This window comes from Choristoneura fumiferana, chromosome 11 (assembly GCF_025370935.1).
Source record: "Choristoneura fumiferana chromosome 11, NRCan_CFum_1, whole genome shotgun sequence".
In the NCBI taxonomy this organism is placed as follows: Eukaryota; Metazoa; Arthropoda; class Insecta; order Lepidoptera; family Tortricidae; genus Choristoneura; species Choristoneura fumiferana.
Window position 1 is genome coordinate 772,026 of NC_133482.1, and position 18,219 is coordinate 790,244.

Sequence of the window (18,219 nt, forward strand, 5' to 3'; positions counted from 1 at the left end):
TGTATAAATTAAGTATTTATTTAATACATATAAAATATAAATATAAATCGTGTGCCACAAGCTAAAACTAAGTTTTGAGCTGCTATATAATTGTCTAGAGAGAAAAATAGTCGTGAGATCGATATAATAATATCATTTTTAAAGGAATGAACAGTCAGATCATTAAAAAAATGCATTATATACAAATCACTTAAAATAATTAAGTAGAAAACTTTATCTACTAAGTACAATAACTAACACATCAACTTCAAAAATATGTATGCAGCACTTTTTGCTTACTACATCCTCTCTTCTACTGTGATAAAAAGGGACGTAGGTACTGAGCGACAAAACGAGCCGCGGTCACGCTGCTACCCGTCTTGAGCAAGGTGCTCAAAATATATGAACACCTCAATTCTATTATGTAATTAGGCCGGGCTAGACTTATTCAGGCAGCGTTCCACCAGAGATGTATGAGGGTGCGGTGCGTTGCGAGGAATGTCCGTCATGAACCAACCTCGCTCTGTGCAGCTCTAGCTAGTGGAAACAGCTTAGTACAGCGAGAACAATAATGACATCACAACAAAGGGTTTTACAATACAATATACATGTTCGTTAATACCATACATTTTAGTTTTTTAAGACTCACCCACCCTAACGCCAGTGGCGTAACGTAGTTGGGGCGCGGGCGGCAAAATACCATAAAAATTTAATGGTATGTGTTAAGTTCCCCATCCGCACTGGGCCCGCGTGGGAACTACGGCCTAAGTGTTCTCATACTGAGAGGTGGACTGTGCCCAGCAGTGGGACGTGTATAGGCTGGGATTATGACAATTCCGACCGATCAGACCGGACTGATTAGAATAAGTACCCTAAATAAGAGGGCGGCAATAGTTATTTGTGTCACAAGGGAGCAAAATGGCGTATTTACGGCGAGGGCGTAAATTGAATCCAGAATGTAGTGAAGGATTCTACAATAGAGGTGTGAATAATTTTCTTCCGCCCCTGACGGCTGATACCCACGCTGCGCCACACCGCCACTGGGTTCATGCAAACACATTCCACGCATATCTCTGGTGGAAACGCAGCCTATGCTGAGGCTTTTTTTATTTCTGAATATCTTGTCTGCTTCATATATTAACTCATTGCTGGTTCGGTAAGTACGTACTAAATAAGTAACGTAACGTAAAGTACGTACGTAAGCAAGGTACTATTTATATCATGTTATATCTTTACAAGTCATAATTATGGTAGTTATTAAAAACTTAAAAGTGCCTACCTTAAATAGTGCATTATATCTTTAAAAAAAATTGCACTTGTTAGTGTACAGAACATTGTCTGTATTGATAATTAAATATATCCTTAATACCTAATTATTGGAATGAAACAAATCAGAACAGAAACCAATTCATTTAAATTTGTTCCACTCCTATGTTCAATAATCGCGACAACATACCTAAGTTATTGCTTTACAAAGGGTTTTGTACCCTAACTTATGTCGGCATTTTTAACTGATAAGTTGTTCAAATTTTGTGTTATAAAACAAGTTTGAGCACATTATCTGCTATATATGCATAACTAGAAACAAGCTTTCAGATCTTATCACTAAGGTGATTTTTGTTTTCTGGTCCAGTCAATGAACACATTTCATTCCATCTGCATGGACCAGAGGATGCTGATGCATCCCGTGTGACAAGGCCCTTATAATTGCTATATACGTCTTTGAGCTTTCTTTGTAGATATGGCTGCAATTGACTGTAGGTATAATACGTAAATACGAAATAAAGTTGTATTATAATTTGGTAAGCCAAGATTTGGCCATCAATTTGAAGTTAATTTGTCAGCCAATTCTACATTCTAAAGGAGATTCACAAAACGTAATTACAGTCTATGCAATTCGCGCGTTCATTTTATATCTACTAATGTATAAAATATGTTATAGATGTAGTTAAAAAAGTTTTTACACAGGCCAATTCAAAATCAATTTTATGCCAATGTCATAAAGACTGTCATGGAAAAACTTTTCTCATTTTAACTATACTGTTAATGGCTATCATAATGGTGGTTAATGTATTAAGTACTTAAACTACACTTAAAGGTAACAAGCTAAAATAGATTGTTACGTCATGTAAAAAATACTGCTTGCTATGTTTGCACTCGTCAACAATCATAAAAAATGTAAGGTCAGATATTTTTTACAAACATTAAACAGGCAACTAAAGCTGCCACCTTAAATCTTTGGATGTCGAGCTAGCTACCTATCCTATCTACATAAAAGAATCCACCTATTCAGGTGCTTTAAAAAATCCTAGCAAATAATCTTATTGACAATGCTAAATAATTTCATATTGCGGTACATGGGGTTCGTAGTTAAAACCGTTATAGTGAGTGAAGCTTAGACTTCTGGTGCCGGGGCCCTCTGCCAGAGGTAGGACTTCCCGCAACAACGAGGAGAAGGCGGGCCGCTCGTCGGGGTCCACCTGCCAGCACTGCAGGCATAGCTGGAACAGTTCGTCGCCGACGTACGAGGGCTGCGGAGCCCGCATGCCCCGAAGCACCCTCGCAACCACGTCTTTATTTGCTGTGTGAGCGTAGGGCGTCCCACCCAGCGTTAGCGCCTCCCACACCAGACACCCATAAGACCAAACATCAGCTTTGGGATTAAACCTCGTCTGTCGCAACATCTCGCACGCCGTCCATCTCGTGTAGTCAGGGGTTTCATGCAACGGCCTCATATGCGCTAATCCAAAACCAGACACTTTCGCAACACCGTTGTCACCGATCACAATATTGCGGCAACTCAGACGCTTGTGTATGATTGACTTGCTGTGCAAATATTCCATTCCCGTTGCGATATCTGCACACAGTTGCAATACCCTGTTTTCAGTGATGAGGCAGAACTTGTTATTTTGTAAATCCCGCTGCCTGCTCTGCAGAAGCATCTCCTTGAGAGTGTATTTGGTGTCCTGGAGGACAACAAACAGTGTTGTGTTGGTTTCGCTTATTCCAATGAGAGAGATTACATTTTCGTGTTCACAGGATTTGATGAGAAGATCAAGCTCCTGTAACATAAGTTTCTTGTCAGGTTTTTCCATCTCTCTATCATTTATGACCTGAACTAGGCCAGAGGTCTGACCCCCATGCTGCTGCACGTTGGCTTTGGTGAACTTTCCATAGCTGCCCACTCCTACAACACATGATATATCTATATCAATGAGATTCCTTGGAATATTCCACAGTTTTCTTTTCAAATTACTATAGTAGTCTACCTTTACCTCATCTTCTTGTAAAAAACCAGCATTTTCTATTTCTACACAAGGCTCACTGAGGCTCAGAGGCATAGACTGGGAACCCCTCTGGAGACGGACCATATGGATTCTCTTCCTGAGAACTATGATCATGCCCACTCCAATCAGTAGTAGAACAACCCCTATAGCGATGCCAGCTCCCAGGGCCACAACCATCGGATTAACATCTTCCGGCTCGTTAATATTTAAAATTATTTTCTTAGTAGACTCAGCATATCTGATTTTTCTCACATTATTCTTCTCACTGACAATACCAAGGGACACATCAATTTCGTTGGTCAATGGCAAGGGTGCATTGTAGAACCCATTGTATGTGTGTCTGTCTCCAATAACAAAATCAGCTTTGATATCATCAGGGTCAAGTTCCGCTGTGATGTAGTAAGGAATGTCCATGCTGCTGGCATAGCTATAGTTGCTGAGGCTTGAAGTGATGAGACCTTGCTGGTACAGCTCGATGGACACAACCACCCTATACAAGGAGACTGGACCATTAACATTTGTAGCTTTAGGAATATGCACCAACATTTGATCTCCATGTCTCTCTTTGACTACTATATCTGGTGGGCTAGGGGAGGGGGTTCCTATTACAGTTTCAACTCGAGTGGTCACTTTGGGCCCCTCGTCTTCGTCATTGGCACCAGCTACACTAATGATGTAGCTTGAACCTGGATGCAAGTTGGGCAACTCTAAACTAAATGTGTCATTGGAAACTCTCCATTCAGGCGGGTTAAAAGTAGTATCAGCATAGGTTTCTATAATGTCTGCACGAATAACATAGCCAGTGATAAACGAGAATGCTTCAGGCTGTTTCCATGATATTCTGACAGTGGTCTCGGTGACCTTCGTGACATTGACGGGCTCCGGCGGGCCGGGAACGGTCACTTCCGTATCATAAACACTTGCTGTGTTGATCCCGCCGCATTTTTGAGTCTCGTTCTTAGGGCATGGGGAGTCACAGGAGTCTAGCGAGAGTTTGAACGTGCCGGGTGTGTTGCTACAGAAACAGGTTGATTCGTTACCGATGAGCGCGTATTTGTAGTAGAGTTGTTCGCAGGCGGAGAGGCAAACGTCCACAAACTGTCCAGTGTGAGTGTTCAAAATGCCTTCCTTCAGCCGATAGCAGCCAATATAGTCCCCGCGGTCACTCATGCCCACGTCTACGCACAATACAACCGCCAGCAGTACACACAGCCACCCAGCACAAGGAGGTTCCATTGTTTATTCTCGGTATTGAGTCATAGGTTAATTTGACGTTAACTTACGTCTTTATCAGGCATTATCGTAACTAATTGAAAATAAAACTTCACTTATTATAACTTAGAATGCTCACTTTAGTAAGAAGTTCTCGAGGTTTGAAACTGTAGTAATACGCTGTTGTAAAAACTTTTCTTGTTTGGTCAATAGTTAAAATAAATACGAGATAGATGCGGAGTCGAGCGTTGAGCGGTTGAGTGAATTTACGTTTAGTTCCGTTAGTTAACGAATATTAAATGGATTTCTTCATTCACCTTGCTTGATTGCGTTTTGATCGTTATTTAAAACAAGGCAGCTAATGTCAAAACGATTTTTTATATAATTAAAAAAAAGTTGGGATAAGCTGAAATTAAATATGTAATTCTACAGAAACGAAATTTCTTCAAAAAGTATAAAAACTAGCGGCCGTCTGTATTTAGTAGGAAACCATCAGATCTCGAAGAGGTATTTCTGATAATATGTTTTTTTATTTCATCGTGTGAACCAATCTTTTACTACCTATAACATGACACAGTATTGACAGTAAGCTAGTAGTACCAACGTAAGGCTGAAAAATCAAAACCGACCGAGGTTTGAAATGTATTCGTTATAAAACGGACTACAAACAAAATAATTAATGTATTGATGTAAACAGATATTGTTTTAAGGTTTACTTTTGTAAAGTTCACGTTAAAGATAATAAAAATGTCTACAAGATCTGGAAAACGTAAGTAAAAAAACGAAGTTAGACGATATCACTGTTTACTGTTTAGTAAACACAATTAATTAGCAATATTTTCCGTATTTTAGGTATTCACAATCCATCTGATGAGGATATTGAACAAACTGAAACTGAGCCTGTTTCCAAGATCGAGAGGAAGACTCGAAGCAAACGTGTAGTGGATAATAGTGACTTTCAGGAAATCATAATCAAAACTAAAAAACGTCGGAATTACGTTTGTTATCCAGCTGACGAGGAAGTTACGTGCTCTAGTAACATTGAAGATGAAAATGTGGCTAAACCAGGCCGTGTGCAGCGAACTCTTAAAGAACAAAATTCAATATCAGAAGAGGTTGACCCTCCAACTACTAAGAAACAGTTGAGACAAACAAGACGCACCAAAAAGTTCTCCGAGACCGCCGTAGAGGAAGCCCCTGAAACACCCCATCATGCTGAAGCAATTGAAGTGGTGACAATCACAAACGGCAAGTCAAAGGGTAAGAAAAACAAAAAGAAAACTAAGAAAGTAACAGAACAAGCAACTGACAAAGAAAATGAGGTCAAAGGAAAGAAGAAAAATAAGAGAAAGAAACATTCACAATCCAATGCTTCTGTAGAGCAAGTTGACGAAGGTAAGGACAAGAAAAATGACAGTAACATGTCCACAGACTCCTTCCACAGTGCTGCTGGTAGCCCGGTACATGTAAATAATGGTATCCTGTCCCCAAAACATAAAAGCTCTCCACTTCCTGTTCCTAATGGGAACAATGCTGCTGTACATGATAGTGCTCCAAGAAGCAAAAACAAAAGGTCAAGCTTAAAAAATAAATCCATTGACTGTCATTTTCCAGAAGCAGTTGAAATGGATGTTGATGCACCAGTAAACACTACATTTGATAAGGAACCTGAAGTTGCTATCGGAGAAAGCAAGAGGAGGAAATCTAGTTTGAAAAACACCACTTTTGATGGTGACTTGAAGTCACAAGTTTCTGTAAAGCTTAATACTACCTTTGAGAAAGAACCTACGATTGAAATGCCTGTTAACAAAATGAAAAGGAAATCAAACTTATTGAATGTTACTATCGAAAATATTGATGTTCCAATATCAACCAAAACAGATGTGGTTAATTTAGATATGCAGAAGAAACCTAATGGAATTTTAAATGTGACATTTGAAAAAGATGACATTGAAGACACTAACACTAGAAAAATAAGAAAATCAAGCATCAAAGAACCAATTAATGATGTACCTTCTTTAAAATCACAAAGCTCCAATGGTATTATTGGACAGGCAAAGAGATCTTCACCAAGAAAATCCTTAGTTTCCAAAGACTCATCACTTTTAAATGGCACTTTTGAAATATCTAGAAAAACTGACAATGCCAAACAAGAATCCTTAAATACAACCTTTGACAAACAACCCAAATTTGACTCAACATTTGACAAAACTGACACTCAATTAAAGTCTGACTCAAAATCGTCACTCATAAGTTCTGATACTTCGGAACCATCAAACATTACCTTGGACAAGTCTGATGAATTATCCAAGATCAGTATTACTGATGATGATTCAAAAACTGAAAACATTCTCAACCAGACACCAGTTCTAGTTGAAAGTTCTATGGAAGAATCAATGTTGGAAAGTTCTTTAAAGGAAAACAAGACTCCAGAGTCCAAACTAGCGATAGTACCATTGAAAAGAGAAGGCACCTTCACTAAAGACAAGCAAGAAGTGCCTCTGTCTCCAAAACGGACTCCTGCCAAGCTCCAAACAATTCCCACAGCTGGGTGTACTCCATACCATTCAAATGGTAAACGGTCTGAGAAAAAGAGTGTGCTGAACTTAACACATTCTATTGAGAAGGCAGCGGTGAGATCCTCATTGTCTGAGGTGCCCAGGACGACACGGGTTATGTTCTGTAGCCCCGTTAACAATCCCGTGGTGGTCATGCAGAGGAAGAGCAAGATCATCAAGTCAAACCTCAAAGGATCCAATAAGAGCTTTGTTTATGAAGAAAGTGGTAAGCATCTCATTTCAAACTGTTTTCAGACAGTCAGGTCAGCATATGATTACTGTACATTTTGGTTTTAAAATCTACAGGTTATTAAATTTATCTCTTCACTTAAGCTGAGCCCATTGTAGATTTCAGTGTATGGGAAAACTAGCTTAGAAAACGATTTTCTTTGGGGTTGGCGTTTTTCTAATTCACCATTGCAATCCAAGGCTCTGACTGAAATATTGTATATATACTGGGATAATCCAGTACTAAAGCTTGCCAAGGGAAACAAGGCTCTATGTCAGTCTGTACCACAGAAGTAATAATAAAAGGAATAAAAATGGTATTATTTATTACTCCTGGAATCAATTTTGCCAGTTTCATATTCATATATTTATTTATTTATTAATGGGTACAGTTTTTTTTTCATGTTCAACAATTATTAGTAAATTACAGCACTTACCAGTGAAATGTGATCCTTTTTTGTACTGATGTGCCAAAGGAAACTTTCCAAAATTGCAGAATTTTTCATACAGGAAATCTTCTCACAATTTTGTATGGGGGTTGAAACTTTCCGTTTCTTAAATTTAAATTTCCTATATTTCTTGTGAAAATTTCCAGAAATTTCCATGAACTTTTCCAACTTTTTGGAAACTTTCTGCAACTTACACATCTGTACTTTTTTGGGACCACAATCTTTGAAATATTCCATTTCTTGGGCCATTAATTTCGTTAAAAACAGCTGGAATTTTAAATATAACAGCTCTTTGGTCATATAGAAACCTCATGGTTTCAGCTTGAGTCTCATGACTATAATAAGAAGACTTCATCATCAACTGCACAATTTTGTTGCCGCTATAACAAGTAAAAAAATAAGAGATGCATGCTCTCACTTGGCCAGTTTTATGGAGTAATATAATCAATTAATTTCAGCCTATATACGTCCGGTTGCAAGACACAGGCCTCCATTCACAATGAGTAAGCTTGGGCCGTAGTTCCAATGCAGGCCCATTTATGAACGCTATTGGTAACTTCAAATACGCCATTGAATTTTTAGATTTCGGCAGCATTTTTTCCTTCACTGCACTGTAATATAATATTTTAGTAGCTAATGCTGGACACTTGATGCCCTATTAAATATACAGGTTAATTGCCTAATAAAATAAAATACTCTTTATTAGTTGTGGTTAATATTTCCTGTATTTGGCAGCGCCTGTCGCGGGGCGCAAGCGGTCATTCACGCAGTGCGAAGAGACCGAGGCTCGCGCCAAGCGCTCGCGGCTCGCGGACGTGCGGCCCCCAGAGCGAGGAGTCCGCGCCCGCACCGCCAGCGCTATGGGTAAGCTGCACTTGTATACTAAGCCTTGCACATCTCCTAATCCTAAGTCACTAGTGTCACTACTCGCTTGGCTGGCAGAGGGGCTGTCGACTTGTCGGTTCCCTTGAGGATCAGTATTCAGTAGTGAGCCTTCATGATGACTATCAAGTGGTCGCGGCTCGCCTGAGCTGCACTAGTATGCGAAACGTATACTAGAGAAAACAACTAGTTAACTTCTAACCCAGGGTTCAGTGCTGCTGGATCTATGAAATTACTAGCCTGTTGCCCGCGACTCCGTCCGCGTAGTATTCATTTATCACTACCCCGCGGGAACTATGAAATTTTCCGCGATGAAAACTATCCTATGTCCTTCCCCGGGACTCAAACTATCTGTATACCGAATTTCATCTAAATCGGTTCAGCGGGTTAGACGTGATTGAGTTAGAAACATCTTCAAAAACTTTCACATTTATAAAATTTGTACGGTTGAATTGGGGCAAAAGTAAATTTGGGCGCCTTTGCTTGGCGTCCCTCTCTGCAAATTTTAACAAATAAGGCTAAGCAACTGCAGCTTCGTTCCCCTTTTTTTCGGACAGAAGATTGTCGCTGTTAACTTCTGTTGATTTTAATAGCTGACCAGAGAGAGCGAGCTGCCAGCCATCACCTTTCAGAAAGGGACAGCTATGCTAAGGATAACCTAACCAACTTATAAAAGTTAAAATAATCCGCGATATTGTCATTTCGAATTTCAATATTTCAAAAACAGCTAAACTGATACCACCGCAAGGAACTCGCTTTCACATAAAAAACCGCATGGAAATCGGTCCATCCATTGGGGAGCTACGATGCCACAGATAGACGGTGTCAAACTTATAACACCCCTCTTTTGCGTGGGGGTTTAAAAATTGTACAAGCCATAACACGGTTAAATTTAGGATTAGCTCAATCGGGGTTACTCACTCAAAAGATCACGACCCCGTCGAAATCGAACTCTAATAGTGGCACTTGGCATTGTGTATTCGCGTTGCGCTATTGACATCTCAAACGCTCATGCTAGAAATTAAACGCATCTCTTTCGTACATGCAAATATTTCGGCGAATATGCCAAGTGTAGTGCCAGCATAAGACGAACTGCACGCGTCTACCGAACTCCCATTACTCATTTATTTTATGCCCTTCCAGCAAAAATGTCCGCGACTCCCCAAAAGACCACGACCCCGTCGAAGCCGAAGTCTGAGACAAAGGGCACGCGTCTGCCGAACTTCGCGGCGCTCCACGCGCGCCGGTTCGAGCGGATGGAGTCCCTGGATGACTGCCAGCAGCGCCACGCGCGCCGCGCTCGCCGCCTGCTCGAGCCCACCGGGAGTCTGGCTGTGCTGGAGCGGAGCAGCCCTAGAGGTGAGCCTGGAGCCTGAAATCGTGTTGTCGAGACTGTAAAGCTAAATAAATAAATAAATATAGTGGGACACTTGACACCAATTGACCTAGTCCCAAACTAAGCAAAGCTTGTACTATGGGTACTAGGCAATAGATAAACATACTTAAATACATATTAAACATCCAAGACCCGAGAACAAACATTCGTATTATCGTATTATTCATACAAATATCTGCCCCGGCCGGGAATCAAACCTGGGACCTCAAGCTTCGTAGTCAGGTTCTCTAACCACTTGGCCATCTTGTGTCTAAAGCTCTAAGAACTAAGCACAAGAACTAAGAACTAAGATTTTAATCAGAGGCTTCTTTAGCCCATGTAGCGCCCGTGTGCAATAATTACTTTAGCGCCATCTACGAAGCGCGCGGTCAAATTCAAAAATTCAAATTCAAATTTCAATTTTTTTTTTCCAGTAAATTTATTCAGTAAATAGGCCGCAATGGGCACTTTTACACGTCATTTTTTAAACTACCAGCGCTTTCGGAAAGACCATCATTGCCAAGAAGAATGCGCCGCAAGGAACTTGGCAGATAGTCATTTTTTCATAATAATATAATTACGGAATTAATATGGAATTTTCCGGCATAAAAACTGTCCAATGTCCTTCCCCAGGACTCGAACTATATGTATACTTACTGAATTTCATCTAAATCGGTTTAGACGTGAAGAGGTACCAAACAAGCAGATTTACTGTAAACTACATTAATAATATTAGTGGGATTATTATTCCAAGGGTCAATTTTATTGATTGATTAAAAATAGTATTTTTTTTAAGTAGCTACGTGACGATATACAAAAATTGCTCGTTTAAACGCATTACAGTAGACGTAAGCAAAGTTTTAAACATTTTAAGGCAGCCCTCTCCTTGTCAGTAAAAGTAAACAAAACATGGAACCCTTTCTGTGCTTACGTAATACTTGAACAGTCCCTTTCAGGTGTATTTGTTCAAATTTGAAACCTCTTCTTTCTCATTGTGTCGAGCTTTGTCAACACCTAAGGGCCTACAACTCCAAAACAAAATGTTCTGATAAAAAAACCTGCCTAAATAAGGCACTTATGTATATAGTTAGCGGAACTGAATCACGTACAGTCCTATCAGATATTTCGCAACGGCCAAGGTGGTTAAAAATATCGAAACGCACTCTATTATTAAGGTATTAGAGTTCATGTTTCGATATTTTTGATCACCTTGGCCGCTCCAAAAATCTGATAGCGACTGTATCAGGGTGAAACCTTTTCATAATCAATTTAGCTATGATTACTTTGACAAATGTATGGGATGTCAGCATGACATTAGTTATTAGTACAAAGGCTGCTCCCTGGTAGATATGTAGTGTAGTTGCCATCGCATTTTGTCGAAAAACTTGTATTTACCTATTCTTTCTCAATTAACATTCAGTAAGCTAGTTGAGGAAGCAAGATAAATATGAACTTTTCCGACAAATTACGATGGCAAAACATTATTCACAACATCTGTACGTGATTCAGTTTCCTACTAGACCAGTGATGGGCAAAGTACGGCCCGCGAAGGGATTAATCCGGCCCTTCCTTCAAAGCGACCTACCTACCTACCTATATGGCCCGCTATCATAATATAATTTAATAATTTGGCAAAAACATAAAAAAAATATAAAATAGAACGGTGTAATCCTGGCCCTCCTCTAAAATATCTGTAACTTTCTGCCCCCCCATGAAGAAAGTTTGCCCACCACTGTACTAGACTGTACAAGCGAAATTGCTGAACAACAAAGCAAAATTCTGTCCCACGATCTTACTGCGTTGGTAAATGGTCCAGCTAGGCTTAGAACACTAAGTAAATCTGCTTACTATGCAAGGCCCTAGTTACATTGCAGGTCACATGAATTAAAACATAATGGGCAATAATATGCAAAATTATTAGCTTAATTTTTATGTGTTTCCCTACTTTTTAGTAGTTTCGAATCTAGTACACGTTTTTTACTGTGTACATTAAATTCACGGTCAGATTTATGTTGGCGAGCTTACGCCACTACTGACTCGACGTAATACACCGCGATGTCAATAGATGGCGTCGCAAAGTTAAAATGCTACAATAAACCTTCATGACTCAGAATTAATAATAATTATACGTTTCATAAGTTACTCATTTCCATTACGACACGTCTTACTATCAAAGATATGATAGGTATCTTTTTATTTGCTTCATAAATGTCACTATCAGTAATGTGAAGCCAAATATTAATTGTACTTTTTGATAACGCGAAATAAAATTTCGGTTTCACCAATATCATCAAGACATTTCTGTATTTTCGTCATTTAGCATTCCGTCACTAGACCCCTCAAAATTTATAAATGCGACTCGGTGTTAGGGTTTTTAGTTCTTCTCTCAAAGTTTAAATTTATTCCGCTGAAAAAGTTTTTCTACAATTTTAAGTGGAGATTGATGAATAAATCAGTACATTTAGCTGATGTTGTGTGACGCGCAGATACTATTGAAATAGCAATGCATGATAAATAAAAGGTAGTAAATTAACATTTTTTTGCACTGAGAAAAGCAAGATATACACGTAACTTGATCAAAAAAACCCATTTTACCTTCGATGTAACTATCAACGCTTGCCTGCAGCTCGAGTGGATATAAAGGTCTCGTGTCTTATATATCTTCTATATTGTTTTCAGTGACACAAGAATTGAAATCGAAAGAGACGCCGCCAAAACCGACCACACCAGCCAAGCCGGCCACGCCAGCGAAACCAGCGTTTAAGCTGCCAACGCTGGACACTCTACAGAAAGGATACACGCGCTTCGGCTTCAAAATGAACTGCGACGTGAACCCCTTCAGCGTCCCTATCAAAGTAGACAAGAAACCAAAGGAGATCAAAGCTAAAGTGCTTACTGGTCTGAGAAGAGAGGTCTCGCAGCCGTCGCTTGCTGGCGCTACGTCGCTGCGACGCGCGGCGGCGAAACAGACGATAATGAGGGAGAAGTCCTTCACGCAAGCGGAGAAAATAGATGAGAAGAGGAAAGAGTGCAGGACCGTTATAAAGGGGGTGAGGACCAACCGACGGTTCGAGCTGCAGATGAAATCCAGGAATATTAATGGGTAGCGCTTTGACGCCGCTTGGAGGAATTATAACGTTGTACCGCCTCACTTTCATGGTCACATTGATCGTGTTTTTAGTTATTTATTTAGAGATCCTGTACTTCTACTAGATAACTGGAAGCTGTAACAGAATCTTCTGAGGTTTGTACAAAAATGTGCCACGAAATTCTGGGAGGAGGCTTGTGCCCAGCAGCAGCAGCAGTGTGTTGGGTGTTGAAGCGAAAATGCGGCGTCATCTATTCTGGATGGCAATACAAGCAATAACATTTGTATTCTTCTTATTATTAGTTTTGTAGTTATGTCTTTATGCCTAATTTTATATCGCTACGGTTTTATACGCGTCTCGAATGGAGACCTTTGAAACGTAGCACGCCATTGAAATAGTACAAATAAATAACATAACCGCCATTTGAAACTTCCTGTTTATAAAATTAAAGTTTACCTCATAAATATATTTGTACTTTTTAAAACATAATGTTACTACCTATAATTAAGGTCGAAATTTCAGTCACCAAGTATAGATAGTTTGAAGTGTTTTTCTTTCGTATGAAGTCGTAGCAGACGTGTTGTTATAACCAAAATTATCTCATTATACTAATCAACTATGGTCAGTTCGCTGAGAATTTATAAAAAAACAATTTTAACACTTCTATCGCGAAAGTCAGCGCGTTCGACAATACGGTATCTGGGGTTCTTAATTCTTTAAAATCGCGGCCCGCTAATATAACAGTAACAAATCTACGAATCAAAACAATAATCTTAAACAGCTATTACCTGTATAAAACGATGCACTCGTAGTGTATTCTAGAATAAAATGGCAAATGTCCACCGAGTCCGCTCGCCCACCTAGCCAGACATTTGCCAAGAACTGCGTGCCTCGTACCACGAAACTCAATGCGCGCGGTGATAGCGACGCCCGTCATATATTTTGCGACAGTCACTATTCCGAGATGTTATTATACATCATAACAACTATTGCCGTAGACTAAGTTTCGACTAGTGCTGTGCGACAATAGGTAAATGAAGCGTTTCTAATAGTTCATGAAAAACACATACATTGCACGTATCTATTGTAAACGCAGTCTAATATGTATACAGCGTGTATTTTTGATACTACCTCAAACTGTAACCAGACGAAGATTTAAGTGGTGTGAACCGATATCAAAACAAATTGTTAATTTAGCATTAACTACCAGAGCGTAATTAATTTTTGAATTTTTTTCGAGCAGCAATGTAATGCGTACAATAATTTGATACGAAGAGTAGTGTTGTGAAAAACTCTCATTTCGAGGCTTAAAGACTCGAACCCTAAAGACTCGGTATCTTGCATCCATACGCATAAAATAAGCCAATTTAATTGTGAAATATTGTCGAGTCTTTAAGACTCTGGAGTCTTAAGGGTTCGAGTCTTTATGCCTCGAAAATGAGCGTTATCCACAACTCTAGAGAGAAGCGTTCTGTGACAGCTGTCACGTCAACAAGTGCGACGTTTTGAATAAAAACAGAGTAGTATCGTGTAGTGATACATTGCGTGCTAATTAATTTTGTAAGGAAAATAATAAGTATTTTTTTTACTAAAACATAATAAAATGTGATTATTAGGGCCTTGACTAACTGCCCTTAAAGTTTGAGGTAGTATCAAAATACACGCATATTCCTAAAATTAATTTGCTAAAAGTCTTTACAATATAAATTTATAATATTAATTACTAATAAATTTTCCGTTTTTAAGTTCTTTAACTCGTAAGTAAGTAGTTCTAACAGTATTAACACTGCGTCGGTTATATTGTGTACACAACGGTTTTCAATTTGAAAAATTATGTCAATCTTTTGTAAGTTTTTACCCCCTTGGAAATGGATTAAAATATTTTTTGTAACACGTTGGTTTTATTTGCAACGTTTTCAGGGTTTCAAAACGAACCCTATAGGATCACTTTCTTGCTAACACTGGATATTCATAGATAGATATATCTACCTACAAATTGTACGGAACTCTCGGTGCGCGAGTCCGTCACATTTGGCCAGTTTTTATTAATAGCTCAACCAAGAAATTACTTTAACACTGGGTGCAATATCATATCAGTTGTATGAGGTATCTCTAGAACTAGTAAAATGTTTCACTATTGAAAAGCTATACTCTCTGACTAATGATTAACTTAGGCTACTTCCAAAGGCAGCGTTAGTAGGTCTTCCACCAAGTGGACCGACGACAGTTGCATGCAACCGGTGGATGCAGGCCCTATACTACGGAGTGCCGAACCTTATGTCTTCTCGTCCCGCTGGCGCTTATATTTTTTAATACGAGAATGCAAAGGACGGTACGATACGAACGTCGAATTTCGTAGTAGAAGTTTTTGTTTTAGAAAATGTGATTTGTGTGCTAGTATAAGAAAATTGAACAAATAGCAGGATATGCAACCTTTTGTCTCATTTCATTACCATCTAATTAATGAATGACATTTGATGTAACTACTTATTCTATGCAAATAAATTTTCTACCTATATATCTAAAGGTACCTACTCCTACATGGGTACCTGGTATATAGGTACTTAGTTTATTTAATTTATGTATAGTAATGTAGTATTATTTAGATTTATTCTTCAATTTGAACGCGATAAAGAACTACTGACATTGAGTTTCTTTGATGTGGTTACGCGAGTTAATACGACAAGGTACTAAAGTTAACGACTTGAGAGTTGACTGAACCCACGTTCGCGAATACGAATAAGGCAGCCCGATAGGTACTTATCTTCAAAGTAATTTCGTCAAAAGAAGCAGGCGGCTGAAATTTAATTTGGTGAAAAATTTGTATTTGCACTCGGAGACGAGACAAACTATTTAGGATGAAGCAGGAACGTATTTTTTTTTAGTTGCGAGTAGTAATATTGGTTTCATACAAAAGGACTACTTATTTGTGTAGGTACAACTTATTTCAGGCCGTCGTCTAGCACAAACTGGATTTTAGTATAAAACCGAATGAAGAATTACGCGGATTACAACTCAAAAAATTACGCTCTTCTGTCTTCAGGATTATATAAATATAACGACAAGACAAACTCGAGCCGGACTCGCACACGAAGAGTCTAGTACAATTGCCATTGTTGAAGAAGTCTCTCCTTTTTACATTTATTTGTATCAAATAAAGTACTTATAGGCAATAACCTACTTTTTCTTAACTCATTAAAAATATACGTAAAATTTAATCCCTACAGTTGCTTCCAACTGCTGATAATTTAAATAATAATCAAATTATGTAATATTATTAATTATTACATTAACTACTACTACTACTTATACATTTTTTTTAATATTAAAAAAAAATCATTGCTTTACAAATCGGACAGTCTTTATCTGAATAAAGACGAAGTTTATTTTTAACTGCTAGCCACTTGTTTTAATTTATTTTCTTGTAACTGGAATTTTTCTCACTTGTCCGCAAGTGCGAGTCGGACTCCCGCAACGAGGGTTCATAGGTATGTTAAGTATCTTGAAGATATTTCTCGCTTTTTCCGAGTGATTTAATACATCCAGTGTACGCAGAGCCCTACTCTTAAGCAAAATGTACGCAGTGTGTGGTCAGATTATATTGGTCTTGATATTTACAGACAGACAAAAAAATCAAGATTTTCAGACTTTTATAGTTGGTTGTGTTATAATAGCTGCCTACATACCAAATTTCAAGTTTCTGAGTTCATTTCAAGTACCCTGTAGGTTTAGATTCCCTTTCGAGTCGAAAATTGTCGAAAATTTGCGGAAATTTGCAGCATAAACGGCTGCATCTTTTGATTGAGTTGGCTTAGAAGTTTGATTTTTTCACAGCTCCAAGGGACAGTAGACCTCAGTATTTGATATAAATTTCAGCTTGATACCTCCACGCGTTCCCGAGAAAAGGGGTCTTGACAGGCAGACGGACAAAAAGTGATCCTATAAGGGTTCCGTTTTTTCCTTTTGAGGTACGGAACCCTAAAAATTAACAATAAAAACTTGAAACACACAGATAGCGGTGGCGGGGCGGTGCGGCGCGGCGCGGAGTCGGTAGCGGTTGCAATATTGGAGCTAACATGAATGAGGCCACACAGAATACCGCGCGGGAAATAAGCGTGGCGCGGTATTCTGTGCGGCCTCTTTCAAGTTAGCTCGAATATTACAACCGGTACCGCCTCCGAGCCGCGCCGCACCGCTCCGCCTCGGCCATCAGTGTGTTTCTAGCTAAAGGAAGGGGCAGCTGGGCATCCCTTGCAAATGCAGTGGACTGTAAAATAACACAAAGAAATTGGCTACAACCAGATTTATTAATGTCTCAACATAGAAGCACAGTATGGTAAGTGATCGCCGAGGCAGTTCTTCCGGAGACATCCACACCCGCACTGTTCGTCTCGCTCACACTCCACAACTCACCTCAACTCTACAGTTCATCAAATTGCAACGCTGCACTCGATAAAACTCGCAGACGTTTCAGAACATTATACTTAATTAAATATTGAAAATAGATACATCATCCCTTGTGCACGGAATACATATCACACTTAATGTTTTCATCATTCATGAAAAATCACTTGTACTGTTTTATTAAAATACACGCTATATTTACCATTCGTAAATATATATATACAGCCTAGGAAAAGTAACTTATGTTAGGAAATGCTGGTAATGCCTCGATGTTAGTGTTGTGAAAAACGCTCATTTCGAGGCTTAAAGACTCGAACCCTAAAGACTCTCGAGGCTTAACGACTCAAAGCCCGCAAAGACGGTTTATTACATCCATACGCATAAAATACGCCAATTTAATTCTCAAATATAGTCGAGTCTTTAAGACTCTGGAGTCTTAAGGTTTCGAGTCTTTAAGCCTCGAAATGAGCGTTATCCACAACTCTCGATGTGCAATAGGTATATATATAAAATATTTTTCCTTTTTGATAGCGGCCGCTTGCTATGCCTCTGCTATTTATAAAGTAATAAATATTTCACTATTTTATGATCTATAAACATTAGTCAAGGCGGAGTCTGGTTAATACCAACATCGACGCATCACAAAAGTGGAGACAATCCAAAGTTTGTTTCGAGAAAAACATCTCTGGGCAGCTTTGCCTGTCTTCCCTAGATCCCGGAAATAATTTCAATGATTTTCGATTGAATTTTCCAAAA

General features: G+C 39.0%; 2 protein-coding genes across 4 annotated transcripts; one reads left to right on the top strand and one right to left on the bottom strand.

The window, feature by feature from the left end:
* On the bottom strand, positions 1-4,786 carry Wsck (tyrosine-protein kinase Wsck). Its single transcript, XM_074093962.1, has one exon. The coding sequence runs from the start codon at positions 4,500-4,502 to the stop codon at positions 2,313-2,315; it is 2,190 nt and encodes a 729-aa protein (XP_073950063.1). The 5' UTR covers positions 4,503-4,786; the 3' UTR covers positions 1-2,312.
* Positions 4,787-5,053: 267 nt separating this feature from the next.
* Positions 5,054-14,952, top strand: LOC141432414 (uncharacterized). 3 transcript variants are annotated; one of them, XM_074093964.1, is made up of 6 exons: positions 5,054-5,247; positions 5,331-7,262; positions 8,449-8,577; positions 9,739-9,954; positions 12,650-13,073; positions 13,184-14,952. In XM_074093964.1, exons 1-6 carry the CDS (start codon positions 5,226-5,228, stop codon positions 13,185-13,187), a joined length of 2,727 nt encoding a protein of 908 aa, XP_073950065.1. In that variant the 5' UTR covers positions 5,054-5,225; the 3' UTR covers positions 13,188-14,952. The 3 variants fall into 3 exon arrangements, with proteins under 3 accessions (XP_073950065.1, XP_073950066.1, XP_073950064.1); XM_074093965.1 differs by having other exon boundaries at positions 5,331-5,873; positions 6,093-7,262; positions 12,650-14,952; XM_074093963.1 differs by having other exon boundaries at positions 5,056-5,247; positions 12,650-14,952.
* Positions 14,953-18,219: the final 3,267 nt, after the last annotated feature.